Below are 17500 nucleotides of genomic sequence, written 5' to 3'. Positions count from 1 at the left end.
CACACATTGCAGCCATTATTTTCTTGCTACCAGTATTAATATCTGAATATCCAAGGTTTTGTAGTAGCTCCAACTATATTTTACATCCTAATAGCTTGTTTGTTTTGTTTAACACCACCACTAGATTAACACTGATTAATTATCAGTTATTGGATGTCAAACATTTGGTAATTATGACTTGTAGTCATCAGAGGAAACCCACTACATTTTTCCTAATGCAGCATGGGATTTTTTATATGCACTTTCCCACAGACAGGAAAGCACATACCACTGCCTTTGACCAGTTGTGATGCAATGGCTGGAACAAGAAAACGCCTCAATCAGTTGAATGGATCCTCAGAGGTGGTTTAATTCTGCGACGCAGCCACCTCGAGTGAACTAAATCCCGTCCCTACCTTCTAATGATGCATACAAACTAATGAGATAAAATCAAATTTGAGTTATTACAAACATTAAAGGCACTCAGTCAGATTTATTGGGCCTTATTTCTCTAAATATGGATTATAAATGGAAATTACATTCATTTGGAATACCAAACCTTGCTATTATATCATCCAAAATATTGTAACTTAACCACAATCGAGGTAATTCTATGACATTTTTAAAATTTGGAAGTCACAAAACGTATGGCAAAACAGACTTGAGGTGATGAGGCTTATACGACAGCCGTATAAGGTATTGAATTTTATATAAACGACAACCATGTATAGACTTGTCAAATGAGGGCCGTCTATATACATAGCAAATAATTAAAAATATATTATTTCATGACAATGACAGTGAATATGCTGAAATAAAATAAACAGTCGGAACATGAACTCGCAATTTTTATTTTATTATTATTATGATTTAAAAAAAACTAATTTGTGTCTTTTGGGTGGGTTTTTTTTACTGAGTTACGTACACAGTACCACTTCAGGTGTGTGTGCATCGTATTTAACAGGGGCAAGAGTCTAGATGGTTACAACTCTATAGTGCTCGGTTCAAAAACGGGTAACATTTTTTCAGCGTCGCTAATGAGGCCAGTCAGTCACTTTTAACTGAACGGTTGCAAATTATTTTGACCGATTTGCAAAGTGGTCATTCGGTTTAATGTGAAAAAACATGTTTTGCCGTCTAAAGGTTGGCTTAACCCAGTTGAATCCAGTTCTACCTGCAAGGGGAAGTTGAGCCTGCCGTTTGTGTGTGCACACACATTAATCTTGTATTTTTATAGCCAACCCCCTACCCTGATATAACACCGCCCCCTCCACCCCGAAAAGATAATAGTAGGCTAATAATAATAATAATTTTGTATTATTATTATTATGTTGGTAAAATCACGTCACTGTTGGGGCAGTTGTTACCAGAAACATGACATAATTTAAAGTGGAATCTGGGAGTGGTCACAGCTTTACTGGTATTAAAAACAAATTGAGTTTTATTGCCCCTTGCAATTTTGCGCATTTGAAATATGACTACATACAGCAAACTAACCTTTTAGTCATATTATATATTTGCAGTAAAATTCACTTTTAAAAAAATTGCAATTGGTGAAAAATTATCAAGTTCAAGCCCTGTTGTTAGTTTGTGTACTGTCCATAGTTAGTTTCTCTTTGGTCAACCATCTAAGACGGAGTGCCTTTAAGATTCATGACAAAACAAAACCAGATTGGATATACAGACATTAATATCCTCTGCAAGAAAACATAATACCTAATTTTGTGAATTAAAAAACCTCTACTGGCCAGAAGCATAACACAATGACTATAAAGTTAGGACTGTCCCTGTAATTAGCATTTTATGCCACTATTAAAGGTTTCAAGCCAACTTATCAGCATTTATTTTAATGCCCAAATACTTAGAAATTAAAATATTTGACTCATAAAAACAAAACAATTTACAATATTCATGTATTCATCACCTATAACATAAATGTCTCCTTAATTAAGGATGTTTATTGCATACCTTGTTGAATATATTTTGTATTCAACATGTAAATGGCCATAAGATCCAAATCTGGTTTTATCCTTTCTGCGCATTCATCAAGTAATGACTAATAGGTAATCAAGTTCATTAATTCCAAGTTTCTACAATAATAATATGTAGTTATTAATAGCTGAATAAAAAAGAAAAGAATATATGCATTTTCCAATGACATTAAAACTGTACAAGTATATGAAAAGGGATACTAGGCAAGAAATGTGGTTTCAATTTCCTTTTTTATAGAAAAGTGGCAAAAGTACTGAGCAGTCTTAAATGGAGGGTAGAACTAGCGACATAATAGTAGCATAGCATACATCACAGCGAGTTTGTAACAACTAATTTACAACACCTCAATAGCAGAAAGAGGGCGAGGTGTTAATACTTGTCACACATTGAATGCAACAGAGTATAAACAGACATTTGAACAACCCTGCAGACAATTGCCCATAGCAATCAACAATTCTCCACAGCACTTTTTTACCTTGGACTATATTCAGGGTTTTTTTTTCAATGACAAAGGTTTTTTTTTTTTTGCCATGGACATTCTTAATTGCGGGGATTGCTGGAATTATTTACTTGATGTTACCTACTACTGCTACCACTACTATTGTCTCGTAGGAGGGTAAATAAATAAATTTCATCAAGTAAATAACAGTAAGTGTCTGCAATATATGCTGATTGCTTTACAACAATATACTGATATAGAAATACATGGTAACATGAAATTGTTTCTCGTTAATAATGAAAGGCCGTATTAAAATACCCAGAGGCGGTCAGCATACATTAACATTAATTGACTTCAACATATCAAAACAACAAGACTTCTTCCAGAACTCACAGAGGTATTAAACCATGCATTGACACACATTAATTATTGCAATTAATCTGTGTCAAACTTTGATTTTGAGAAATATAGTTTTTTATGTTACCAAAACAACTGCTGATACCCATGTGTTTTGAACAGTGTTTGGTGGTATGGTATGTGTCACCAAATAGAACAAAAATCAATTGAAACAGACAAAATATTCATTACTACCTCACCTTTGAGAATTTGGGAAAACTTTTTACCATGATGATCAAAGGGAACACCAAATGACAATCAAGATGGTCAAAGAATACAGAGAAAATAACCTTTGAATACTTCCCTCTAAATAACATGTCACATTTATTTTTGTATGCAGAAATAAAATAAATTTAAACATGTTAATTAGATGGTCAGTGGAAGCTGTTAACTAAAACACAAATATTTCTTAAAGGGCTAAGATTTGACATTTTAACACTAAACCGCATGTGTACTGTCTGGTATAAATACAAATAAATCTGTATTAAGTTGTTCATTCCTTATTAACTGAACACTAATATATTAATTTACCAGCTACAAACAAATGATATCTGTATAAGTAAGTTTTTTCTGGCCCCATGCAATAAACCTTTAAAGTCAAGAGTTGAGGCTTTAAAGTCTTTCCCAAACAAATTGTCTATTAGCATGTAATTAAAGTTTTATTTAAGAAATGTGTGTCATTTTTTTGCAAATTTACTGAACTGACTAAAATAGAATAGTGAAGTGATTTTATATTAAATTTGTTACAGATCTATAAATTCACAAAAAAAGGACACACAAATCTTATAATTACAAACAACACGACCTATTTCGTTCAAAATACACATACATCAGTTTTTAACATCCTTTCCATGATCTGATTTAGGCAATGACGTCCCATTTGATGTAACAATTTAGTTTTTTGAGGTTTATCAATGGATAACATTAAGTTTGTTAATGACATTGTCCTATCAAAACAGAGTAAATTATATAACAGCACAAGTTTTCATTTATATACTGTATGAATTTATCAAATAGGGACAAATTAAGAAAAATATGGTCACTTTGTATCAAATTATTTTGAATATTTTAGTAGTAGCCATCTTCCTTGTTGAAATGCAATTCATTAGCAATCTACATTATATCCTTCATCCTTTCACATTCCCTGAGAAGGAAACTACTACCGAAATGGGAAATCAAACCTAACAAGGTAGTGACCAAATTTTATAAAGTTTTAAAACCAGTAAACCTGTAAATTATAACATGTGAGGAAACGACAAAGTTAAAAAACACCTGGTGGGTCTACTGGACTATTTTTAAAGCAAATAAAATGAACCAAATAATTTTGAGTTGCTGATGGTGGGTATTATAGATAAATGCGTCCCACCCCATTTGACTGATCGATCTCCTAATCTGGAACAGGCTTAACACAATAAGCAATGGCAACAAATACAATGTACACTGTATAAAAACTATTCTTGTTCCCATTCTGTACAGAAGACATAGAACACAACTGCATATCATTTCGCTCACACTCTTAAAGAACAGCAAGACAACCAGTTAACCCGATATTTCAATGATCAAGTGAAAAGATGGATATTTAATTTAAACGTCAATGGATATCTAATATTGTGATACATGTAATGTTAATATATTTTGCAATCAGACCTATATACTACACAACATCCCAAATGGCACATACAATTTAACAGTAACTTTTAATTTAGGAGACAATTAAGAAGGAATCCACTGAAAAAATTTGAATATAAAATTTCATAAAATATACATTTTAAAGAGAAAACTATTTTTTGTTATAATTTAAAAAGTGCCATTTTGTTATTCAACATAAAAACAAAAGTTAAAACACTGATATTATCACTCATATTTTGTGATAAATTATGTTTTAAAATAAATTTATTTACTCCATGATTCAATTATATAACATCACTTCTGTATGTGGTGGCAGATACTGCAATTATGTGCCCTTTCTGATGCCGTATACTATAACTTCTATATTATATGCCTGATTGTTATGACTATAAATGTATGATCTCGGTGAAGACACCGCACAACGGCTGTTAGAAATGGTGTGAGATCAAGACATCACAGTTGCTTCATGGGTTTCTCATTGCTCTATCCAGGATGGTTTGTCGGAGTTGGGGCGTTTCAGCGATATGTTAAACTGCTTCAGCGTCGAGTCCAACATCGACTCATTTCCCGTGAAGTACGCAGAAATAGCATTGTGAAACAGCAGCAGTTGTTTGTGCATCACCTTAACCTTGGCAAATGAGGGGAAAAAATAAATTAAAAAATAATAATGTTAAATATATGCATCTCTACAGACAAATATACTAAAAATAGTTGTGCATTTTCCTACTTTAGTAAAACACTAGAACTTTTTTTTTAAACATTTGCTGATTTATTACATTGTGTAGATTTTATTTTTGCCAGATGAATTTATTTAAAGTCTAAATAATTTGTGTTGTGTTTTGCTGCATAGTTTCTAGTTGATCTTACTCCACTATTACCATCACCTTCCTTTCCCTAAAATATTTCCAAGTTTCCAAAGGTGTTATGCATACATACCTTATTTTCTTCTAAAAATTTCAACTTGATTCCAACATCTGATCTCAGTCTCTCAAATTTAATTTTATGTTCCTCAAATTTCTTTTTAGCAGCTTCAAGTCTGTTAAGCGTAGCAGAATCCTTTGGACTAGTAAGGCCGAGGGTGTCTAAATCAGTGCGGTATGCATCATACTCCAATCTAAAAAATGGAAGAAAAATAAGATATATATATATATATATTTATTATAGAACGGGTAGCATATATCCAAAAAATAACATTACACAATGTTATATTTTCAACCCTGGCAAAAAAAAAATCAACTGAAGAAAATCCAATTAAAATAAATTTCAATCTTTTTTAAAATGTGTTGAGATGAACATTCATAGATGTAACTATAAACCAAGTTTCATTGATGTAGTACTTATAGTTTGTAAGAAATGGAGCTAAGCACAAAACTTTAACGTTGAGCTAAATGCAAAAGCTGATCATTATTGTATGCTTTTCTTAACCCTAACCCTAAATCTAACCCATTTTCATTCTGGGGTAGGCACCCCATACCCCCTTTTGACTGTGGTTGCATTCAATTCCATATCGCCATACCCAAAAATTTCTTTCTGGCAGAAACACTGATTAAATGTAATACCCATATCTCACATTTTTACTTCATAAAAGTGAAACAAAAAAATACAATAGCAATAATGTGGTACAGTTGTGATGGCTGGGATGCATGAGCACCAGTTGTTTAAACAGAAGAGAAAAACTTTATTAATTAACATATAAACCTGGCCATCTCATATTGCTTCACGGTCGTTAGTGTGTCCTCCATCGTTTTATTACACAATGTGTTTACTGATGACGTAAAGAAGTTCAGAGCACCTGTCAAAACAAAAACATTCAGATGTGAATAAAACAAAAATATGTAACATTAAACAGATTCATGCCATTTGTAGTAGACAATAAGTTTTTATAGTAAGTTTGTGATCTTTACTACAGGATGCCAATCAAAAAACAAAAACTGTATCATACTCTGTTCCATTTAATAAAAATAAATACAAATGTTAAAAGTCAAGACTAACCAAATCCCAAGATTTTTTTTTTTCATCCAGATACTAAATGTTGTAGCCACTATGGATAAAAATGCAGGGGACAATATTTCGAAATCTGAGGTAATCAACCGGAAGTTGGTTCACGTGGTTTTTACCTAGTTAACCAATTGTTCGGTTACGTGAATTATATTTGCGTAACCTGTGGATTACCTGATCGGTTACCTCAAAGTTACGTTGAAATTATATTTAAATACATAATTTTGAGCTCAAACATAAAGTTAAAACAAAATACAAAAAAAAACGTTTTATAAAACAGTTTCTTTAATGCTTGCAAATCGAAAGAAGTGACTTGTAGATGTTTCTTTTGTTGTCGTACGATCGTAGCGTTGTAGACTTATTATTATTATTATTATTATTCAGCATTTGCCATCGGGATCGCAAAAAGTAATTTTTAGTTGCCCGAATCTAAAAACCACTGTCCTTGGACATCGGGCCACCGTATTCTATAACCTCTGCGCAGCTTGCGGAAGTTAACGCTATTGTAAAATGACTAAATATCAGCCCAGTACTGAAACAAAATAGATACATTTGGAGAAAAAATGCCCATTCCCTGGTGTATGATTAGACTAATAATTTTCTTTTATAAATAACAAATAAAGGCTACCATTTGTCACCGATATGTAAAATTTAGTATACAGCAGACTGAAAAAAAACACCAAAAAAAACACCCACCAAAAACCCAAGCAACAAATGTCCAGTTCTTCTGAACTATAAAACAGGCTACTCATTGGTGCATGATTAGGTTAATAAACATAAATCTTATAATAACATAAAAAGAAAGTTCACAATTTGACATCGATATTTTGCGGTGGTGATGCTACTTTCATTTTATCGCTGGTACTTCTATACTACAGTGATGTTCCAAATGTTTGTTATTTAAAGCTCATTATGCGATGTTAGTATTTTTCAGCTTTTGTGACATTTTTGCATTTTTGTTTACGTTAAAACCATTTTCAACCTTTCTACAATTATAGGCAATCCAATATTATGTCTACATATATTCCTTTAGAGATAGAATAGCAGCAGGTAATTTAGGCGCCTTAGCGATCCGTGCACATTTCTTTAAAACTTTTGGCTCGACTCTATACTGAGTCTTCGGTCACAAGTTACAACCGTTGCAATATACCATTGGCTACTGGTTTGCTGCACATCAAGTATCTAAAAATCAGTCTAACACATTTGTCGGAATACTAGTAGTATGTCTGCATGAATAAACTTACTGTAATCGTGAAGTCTGCAAGTTTTAATTTCTGAACGTCTACAGGTCACGACGTAACCGATTTGCGGTTCGCGTAAATTTAATTTTGCGTAACCGACACGCGAACAGAAAGGCGGTTTTTTCTTTTCTTTTACCTATTTGTGGTCTGTCAATTCTCACAGATTTTAATCTTGTGATGAGACTTATGTCTTGAGATTTGATGTGAGTTATATAAAATATTTATATATTTTGTAATGGTTTGTATACGAAAAAGGTGCCTCCCACCCCTCCATTGGAGCAAACATAGAATTTTCCTGAAATAAAAATGTACGAACCCAACAACGTTTCGCCATTTTTCACCAGCGACCTCTGTGTTTCACTGTTGTAGGTAAATTCCTCCTGCAACTCGGGAGATTTCTGCGCTAATTCGGAGAATGTCTCTCCCAGTCCCTTCTGAGTCTGCACCACGTAATAGAAGTGATTGGTCAGTGCACGAGCCATGCGCAGGACTTGAGAATATCTCCTCTGCGTGTCCCGCAACACTTCTATCTGAGCTTCAAGTTCAAGGTCAACCGTTTTGGAACCTTTGCCTAGTCGCTCCGAAAGAAACTGTTTTGTACACTTAAACGTGTTAATACTCCACTCCTTGAGAGATTCTATCTTGGAAGCTGCCTGAGTGATGGACTTGGGAACAAAATCGCCATTACTCTGTGATCCGGACGATAATGGCACATTGCTTGTGGCTGGAACAAAATTAAACAAAGGTTATGAAGTCTTTTTAGGATTTTTTTTTTTGAAAAGAATATTAATAATTAAAATTGTTAAATGGACAGGGTAACCTTGAGGTAAGGTAAGTAAATTAACATTTTTTAATTTTGGGGCTTTGAACCCCCAACAAAATATATTAAAATTACATTTGCAGATTGAGATACCTAATTACATGTACATGTATAAAAAAATTTAGGCCTAGTATGAAAACAGCATTTAATTAATATTTTGACAGACTGCTGCTGAGCAAACTATTCATTTTATTTATGTCAGATTTAGTAAATAGGACAGGCTACTGGTGACCTAACTATTCCCTGAATAAAGATTGTCAATGTCAAATTTAAATACATACAGGTACATTCTTTCTTGAAAAAAAGGTTTAAAATTAAAAAGTAATTTTTCAAAATATGTGAATCACTCAGAAAACATTATGATTGACCTTACATAGTGTGACAGCCACCAAATTCAGAAATTTATGTAATTAAATTGAGGATGTGATGGCGCGCAGAACGCCTCTATTAGGTTGATGACACGAAAAGGCTCAGTACGTGACATCATTCTAGCACAGACATGAAAAAGTTATGTCTATATGTGCTTTACAAGGAAAGAATTGTGCAAATTTATTAAAAATTAATAGGTTAGCTTGTACACTAGAAAGAGAGAAAAATGAATCACTGCAAAGTTATGACATGGCTGATTAAATTGTGAAAAAGATAAAACTATGATTAGAATTTTAAAAATGTTAAAACTTCAGACACGAGTACATCAATTGTTGTTGTATTCATAACTACATGTGTACATACAAACATGTACATGTGTGCATCCCATTCAGCTATCCTCATAAAAGAGAGTAATTCATTAATATTTTTATTAGGTGTATTAGATGTGGAGAAATGTTTTTAATACTAATAACAGCTCCATTGTGAATTGCCTCTAAGTGAATCACAAGTGAGCAAATGTTGGCATTTGCATCCACGCACTTCTGAAGTATTGTTAGTGAGTGACAAATAATTATTATCAAAGTCATTGATCTGAGGAAATATTCTAATGCAGGCCTGAGAGCACTACTTATCCACTTAGATGCACTGTCATACTATTAATAACATATTTAAAGTTACATTACCATTTAATTTATCTTTGCAAACATAAAACATCTACGTTAACAACTTGGACATCATACGTGTAAATAATATTATATACTTTATGAAACACATTTGCCAAATTAAACTTTATTTCGTATTTGGCAATTTGGCAAGCACTAGCTGAAAACCTCAAACTAGTTATTTTATGCACTGATTGTGCATACAAACCAAACGAATAACTTAATAGCATAAAAAATAAAGTTTGCTTTGTTTAACAACACCACTAGAGCACATTGATTTATTAATTATCAGCTATTGGATGTCAAACGTTTGGTAATTCTGACATATAGTCTTAAGAGAGAAAATCTGAAGAAAAAAAAATATTAGCAGCAAGGAATCATTTATAGGCACTTTCCTACAGATAGGAGAGCAAATATCATCGTCTTTTATTTACCATTTCGGCAATTGTGGTACACTGGCTGGATAGAAAAATAGCTTGAATTAAGAGTAAACATAAACATAACTAGAAAAACTTTAGAAAGGAATAAACTGTATTGTGATCTGTTTTACTCATTCATAAAACTTGTATTTGACTAATTGGTCAAATGATAATTTAGGCAAACAATGCTCTATAAATTTGATTAATCAGAATATCACTAATTTTATTACAATACATTTAAAATCAATTACTGGTATGTCATGTTATATTTAGTTCTGCAGACTGCTTTAAGTGGATGTTTTTTTCATGTACTTTTGTTTAATTAATTAATATATAACATATTAACAAGGAAAGATTAGGAAGGGAACATTTTGTTTTAAAAATTTTGGCTGTTGCTAATCATTTTGAAAATTAGTTAGGAACTACTATTTGAAATTTCAGAATCATGTTTAATCTTTGAAACTTGCACAGCTGATCGAAAAATGATACTGAACATAATGATCCCTGTTAGGCAATGCAGGGGACATTTTATCTTGAATATTTCTAGTCAATTGAAAATTGATTAGCAACTGCTGTTTAATGTTTTAAAATTGTGTAGCATACTAGCAATCTCCGAAATTTGTGAAGCGAATTGCAACACGATACTGAAAAAATACAGTTTTCTGATTATCAACTGCTGTTTAATGTTTTAAAATTGTGTACCATAGCGATTTCTGAAATTTTCATAGCAAATTGCGATGCAATACTGAACAAAATGTTCCCTGCAATGTGCAGATAGGACAAAGCGATAAAGTGACAGACCAGGAGGCATGGTATAGGAGCGGGTTAGTCGTGCTTGAGACAGACCACTTCCGGGCGTGACTGCACCCTCTGTGTATGAGGCCGACATCCTGGTGGGGACTCCGCCCTGGACGTTGGAGCTGGCATCTCCGAGGTTGGGACCGTCATCAAGCATCTCCTTGAGATCTCTCTCAAACATGTCATCGTCCTCCGGCGACCCATTTGTCACTGGCCCTTGACGTTCAGTGGTCATCGTCTATTACAGCCTACAAAACATGTACATGCAAGACAGGTTCAGCTAGCCCGAGTACTCTACCATTCAAGAGCTATAATATGGACATTTGGACAGTTATAACTGCTCTCTGCCAACAAAGATAACTCTATATAACAAAAATGTAGGATTTTACCTACCATCCACTAAACTGCCCCAGAAAGAGTTCGACTAACCATAACCATAAACCTAACCCTAACCATTGAAAGGGTGGTACGGGTCAAACTCATGCCCCAAAAAAACATTCCCGCTTTAATACAACAATAATCCTAATAATAATAATGTTCATGTAGCTGTAACCATCCAAATCTGGCAAATGTCAGCGAGTACTCTGGCTAAGCTTCAGATCATTTTGGAATAAATGAACGAATGAAATGTTTTATTTAACGACACACTCAACACCTTATTTATGGTTATATGGTGTCGGACCACGCAGATTTTGAGGGAGGAAACCTATTGTCGCCACTTCATGGGCTACTCTTTTTGATTCGCAGCAAGGGATCTTTTATAAGAAAGAAAGAAAGAAGTGTTTTATTTAACGACGCACTCAACACATTTTATTTACGGTTATATGGCGTCAGACATATGGTTAAGGACCACACAGATTTTTTTTAGAGGAAACCCGCTGTCGCCACATAGGCTACTCTTTTACGACAGGCAGCAAGGGATCTTTTATTTGCACTTCCCACAGGCAGGATAGCACAAACCATGGCCTTTGTTGAACCAGTTATGGATCACTGGTTGGTGCAAGTGGTTTACACCTACCCATTGAGCCTTGCGGAGCACTCACTCAGGGTTTGGAGTCGGTATCTGGATTAAAAATTCCATGCCTCGACTGGGATCCGAACCCAGTACCTACCAGCCTGTAGACCTATGGCCTGCCACGATGCCACCATCTTTTATATGCACCATCCCATAGACAGGATAGAACATACCACAGCCTTTTATGTGCCAGTCATGGTGCACCGGCTGGAGCAAGAAATAGCCCAATGGGGCCACTGACAGGGATTGATCCCAAACTGACAACCATCAAGCCAGCACTTTACCACTGGGCTCAGGCTCTGCCTCAGCCCCAGCTGATTTTGGGGTCTTAGGGTTAGGGTTCGGGTTCGGTTCATTCTATATAGCAGATGGGGGGGGGGGGGGTGGATTGATATCTTTCCCAAATAAATGATACACTGGCATAATTATACTGTTAATAGCACTGACAAAACAAACCCTCAAATTTGTTATCACCATGGCATGGGGAATATTTTGTAAAAAACCAGTGTATTTTGTTGACGAGGGACACTTGCTATTAAACAACAACCATAGGTTCAGTGAATATCCATATCAACAGTTACTCACATTTGCATTGATGTGTAACTCAATAGCATATTTTAATTCTAATGTTTAAGTTACAAAAATAACCCAGCAAAAGACAATGGGTTACTCACAAAATGTCACAGGCAGTGTTTCGACGTGGAATGATGTCATGCAGCTGGGGATTGACAACATACTAATTTCTAAACTTTTATATCGGATATAACTGTAAGCCTCGGGTGTATAGCAGTTTTGTTATTGCGGAATGTTTTGGCTTCGAAGTAGTAAATGTCATTGGCCTGGCCGGGTGGATGGGGGAGAGATGAGGTCATGCCCCCTAATCACACCTTTTTAGGTTAGGTCAGCGCACGCCTGTTGTGGGCGCATGTTCTTGCACGTTAGCAAGCCGTTGCGCCCAAGACAGGAAAGGGGGTATTTAACGTCAAACATAGGATTGCTATTGTAATAGAGCGGTAATCTTTGACTATCGTTTGGTAGGCAGCAATTGCACAGAATGTATACAGATTGGTCTCTGGCGGTTGGAATGCGTTGACAACTCCAAATGTCCGTCTATAGTCCGTTCACCAATATAAATTTCTTATTACACTAATGGTAAATATTAAATATTTAACTCGTTTGTAATTGTTAAATAGGTTGCTGATTATAAACTGTAGTTTATAAAACGTAATCCTTTTTTCTTTCGTTTTGTTATCTTTTTTTTTGTTTTGTGTGTGTTGCAAATCAAAACGCTATGGTGCATAAATAATAATAAGTTGTTGCTTTATTAGCATTGTATTTTGGACCGATTTTACCAAAAAGAGTTCGCTTTCCACGTTATATTGTATTGATGACTGACCAGTCTATTACTTAACACATGTAGAAGTCTGATTAAAGTTTTATTTATAATATAAATGTGGTCTAACAAAGTATGGTCTAATGCATTTTGTTACATTTAAAAAGTAATAATAATAATTTTCATTAGAAATGAATTTGGCTGATGAAACACATCAAAGAAATGTGAGTGCATCGGGGAATGTTAGATTTTCTTCCTCCTGGTGCTAGCACAGTCTATTTTGTCCAAAGTGACAGTCATAACGTATCGGCCACATGTTCAGATGAAATGATTAGGCTGTAGCTCTGTGGAAAGGCACTTGCCTGAGGTGCAATGATAATGGCCTGAGGGATAGATCGTCCTCACTTTTATTTATTTATTTTTAAAGTTCCCATATTTTCTATCGCCGTTATCGGTGATTCAATGTTTTCAACAGTTTTGCAGACAGAGCTGACAAATGACAGTGGTGAAAATGCAAAATTTGGAAAGACTTCCGAACATTCCAGCATGTATGCTAATACTATCACAAACCCTAACCCTAAACCAAAGTCTGAATGCTGGAACGTTTGGAAATCTTGCCCAAATTTTAAGACCCATTGCTGTCATTAGGTGGGAAAGACCAATGGACCAATGTGGCGGCTTAATTCTTAAAGTTAAACCAAGTGTTGTGATCAAGAATATTATAGACACAACTGCAATTAAGAAAATGTCCCATGGCAAAAAAACATGCCATTTAAACCCGACAGCACCCACATTCAGCTACGCTTCGTGACACTCCGTCGCAACAATTACAAAGCTCGGCGATCTATTTCGAGACTGGGCGATTCCGCCTTGTGCAGCAGTTACAGGGGTCGTCTCATAAGAGGAGGCAGTACGTAGCACATACTTTTGCCGTATCCTGTCGATAACACCCCAAATGTATCCTTCAAATTCAAAATGGAATCAATAATGTGTAATTGTTTTGGTTTAATGACGTAATGAAATTCAAATTCATCCAAAACGGCATTAGCCAACTCTTCCATGTTGTAACTTCGCTTGATATGAGACGGCCCCTGTAACTGCTGCACAAGGCGGAATCGCCCAGTGCGCGATCACGTGGTCTACGTCTCGAAATAGATCGCCGAGCTTTGCAATTGTTACGACGGAGTGTCACGAAGCGTAGCTGAATGTGGGTGCTGTCGGGTTTCTTTCTGTAGTATGTGTATTAGTGATTAATATGTGGATTTTATTTTATCACTTAACTCGAAAATGATTGATGTAAAGGTATTTGACATCAAACATAGGATTGTTGTGGTATTAGAGCGGGACTCGTTGCCTACCGTTTGGTAGTCAGGAATTGCCAAAAAAAGACATAGGTTGGTCTCTGACTGTAATGAGAGCGTGTTTATGTCCAAATGTCCGTCTAGCTCTCTTACAGTCAGAGTACTCGGGCTAGGCAAGAAAGTGCCATGGAAAATTAAAATACTCCACAACATTGCTGATTGCCGTGGATAATTGCAGGGGTTGTAGCAAATAGCATTAGTTTAAAATATTTTTCTTACACTTTACAATGCAAATTTACATATCCATTGATAAGAACATCATTTATTATTTATAACACACATCAATAACGGACATCTGATATCGATATAAAGACATGAACCAGTTGTCACAGTGGGAAAAAAACAGGGCTAGCTCTTGATGAGCAAAACATTTTGACAATTTTTTTTTTTCTTTCAAAACCCAGTTATTTTCCAATAAAACATCAATTATTACTTGAAATGTTTTTGCCAAATTAAAATAAAATTTGCCGATTATTTTTCTCAATTTATAATTGTATTGCTGATTACAGCTACATTCTTGATATTAAAAGAATGATATTAATTTTCAGATTTTAATCAATTATGTTGCCCTTAATTCCTTAAAATGTTTGTATTGTGAGAAAGCAACTTCATTTGACAAAAGTTAGCATGAGCGTTTTAAAAATTAAATAAAAATTGCATGGTGAAAATTAGTTTTATCACAATAGAACTTCAATATAAGTTAGTCATCGGCAATAAATATGTTAGATATTTATTTGTCCTATACAAATGAAAGATAGAAAAGCCATTAAAATAAGGAATATCGGAGAATTAATTAGATTAATTTCACTATACATGAAGCATAATACACAGGTACATATTACATGTACAACATAATATTAAATTGTATGTATTGTTTGATTTCAGTTGAAAGACTTTTTGTTGCTGTATAACAAACTGACTGAGCAATGTTTCAATCACTGTGTTGGAAATTTTAACAACAAGAAGATATCTGGAAAAGAGGTAATGTATTTTGGGAAGTGAAGTTAATTATTTACAAAAATCCACAAAGGGTATAATATTTGGAATTTTATGCTTTCAAAAATATTTTAATAAAAGAAGTAACTGAAATATTAAAAAGTATATGAGGATAAGGTGATCAAAATATATATATATATATATATTGTTCATTATGTGATGGAAACAAATTGACATTCATTAGCCCATATTTTTCTTTGTGCAGGGCATACACCTTAGAAGTGAGAGCCAGTGCAAACATAGCCCTACCCCCACCACCACCACCACCACCACCACCACTACTACTATGAACTCTGAAAATTATGCAAGCCTGGAGCCCAGTTAAAAGATAAATTAATATATAACTGACCCCCCCCCCCCCAATCCCCAGTTGCTGGTATCAGTTGCATGGGATATTTATTCATACAGGGGCGGGACATACATCTGTGGTAAAATGGTATCCAGATGCAGTCAGTTTGGGATCAATCTCCTTTGGTGGTTCATTGGGTTATTTCTCGTTAACCTAATGCACCATGGCTGTTATATCTAAAACTATACAGTGCTGTCCGGTGTATCGGCGCACCTAAGCATTCAAGGACCATTTTCTATGTGAACACTGTGAAATCCTTAATAAAATGTGTCTCTCACCAATGAAGCTGTGCATAATCTGAAATACACTACAAATTGTTTTATGTCTGTAGTAAATAAACATTTTAAAATGGTACATACATATAGGCACCCCCTTGTATCCAAAACGATTTGCATGTCCGGTGATTTGGCACAGTAGATATGGATCGTTGACCCCGCTATTTATAGATCGCCCATGACCTCGCCTTTAGCCCATAAACGCTACACTATTGTCCCAAAATTATTTTAGTACTTTTTTGTTTTGTCTTGTTAAAAATATTACTATGAAAATGAACGATCACACATGACCCATCTCATAATCAGTTTCGGAATCGTTTTCTTGAGTGGCACAGTACTACAGATGTATACATGTTCATTGTCATGCATGGCTAAGATGCCTGCATGGATTTTATTTTTCTCGGGTAGATTGTGCACACACGTTGATCTTATTTCGCTTTTATTTTTTATAACAATGTGACAATTGTGAACTGGAATGACTGTCAATTAAGGTGTAAAATTTTTGTTTTGTTTGCATTTGTCTGTGTTTTCCTTTTCAGTTTAAAAAAAAATAATCGAACAAAAATAATTACACTTACACTGTTTACTATAATTTAAAAAATATGGGAAAGGTTTTCCAGACTGGTTTTAACATTCTTAATATCAATAAGCTGACCTACTTCGTGTTTATGTACACGAAAACAGGTGAACGATTTATTTTTGAAATTATGATTTAATTATTAATAATTCTAAAAAAAAAAAATAATTACACTCTTAACAATAAATATGTTGATACTTTATTAACCATTGAAAAATAAATTGAACTTTAATTCGTTAAAAACACAGACATGACAACTTGCTAAGCATACTTGAGCAAAATACCAAGTGCGCCGAATCATCGGACGTGCCGATACACCGGACACGGTTGTATGTCAAAATTACCAAATGTTTGATAGCCAATGATTAATAAATTAATGACCTCTAGTGGTGTTGTTCAAAAAACAAAAATACTTTCATTCATCTGTTTGTTGTTTTTTAGTATGAGTGTATTGATGTCTGCACAGACCGATACGTGGGCTTCAACCAAAGAATCATGCACAACTTTGTAGAATACCAAGGTCTCCGCCAGGAAGCTGCTGTGAAGGAGGCGGAGAGAAAAGCAGCAGAGGCAGCAAACAGCCAATGAGCTGTCTAGTAGTGGTGTGTTAGGACATGAAAGAAGTGATTTTGATTGGAGAGAAAAACAGAAGAGGCAGTAAACAGCCAATGGCTGTCTAGTACTGTTAAATCATGAAACAAGTGATTGTGCTTGTACAGTTTGAATGTAAAACAAGTACATGTCTATGGCTGTCTGTATTTGGAAGATACCTGCTGTCATGATGAAAATGGTGTTTGTGGTTTAAATATATACCTACAGTATAATTAAAATGGTACACCAGCTTAATTAACA

General features: G+C 34.6%; 2 protein-coding genes across 3 annotated transcripts; one reads left to right on the top strand and one right to left on the bottom strand.

The window, feature by feature from the left end:
* Positions 1-211: 211 nt before the first annotated feature.
* On the bottom strand, positions 212-12675 carry LOC121374912 (arfaptin-2-like). Of its 2 annotated transcripts, none has more exons than XM_041502046.1 (6): positions 12432-12675; positions 10746-10990; positions 7991-8398; positions 6134-6227; positions 5372-5549; positions 212-5063 (listed from the first exon to the last, which is right to left on the bottom strand). In XM_041502046.1, the coding sequence occupies exons 2-6, from the start codon at positions 10975-10977 to the stop codon at positions 4911-4913; spliced, it is 1065 nt and encodes a 354-aa protein (XP_041357980.1). In that variant the 5' UTR covers positions 10978-10990; positions 12432-12675; the 3' UTR covers positions 212-4910. The 2 variants fall into 2 exon arrangements, with proteins under 2 accessions (XP_041357980.1, XP_041357981.1); XM_041502047.1 differs by having other exon boundaries at positions 10791-10990.
* A 465-nt stretch (positions 12676-13140) lies between these two features.
* On the top strand, positions 13141-17500 carry LOC121375269 (mitochondrial import inner membrane translocase subunit Tim9-like). The gene is made up of 3 exons (XM_041502641.1): positions 13141-13314; positions 15337-15432; positions 17090-17500. The coding sequence occupies exons 1-3, from the start codon at positions 13282-13284 to the stop codon at positions 17234-17236; spliced, it is 276 nt and encodes a 91-aa protein (XP_041358575.1). The 5' UTR covers positions 13141-13281; the 3' UTR covers positions 17237-17500.

Source organism: Gigantopelta aegis, chromosome 6, assembly GCF_016097555.1.
Source record: "Gigantopelta aegis isolate Gae_Host chromosome 6, Gae_host_genome, whole genome shotgun sequence".
NCBI classification, from domain to species: Eukaryota; Metazoa; Mollusca; class Gastropoda; order Neomphalida; family Peltospiridae; genus Gigantopelta; species Gigantopelta aegis.
Note: the sequence above shows the minus strand (reverse complement) of the source record. Positions and strands in the feature narration are given on the sequence as shown.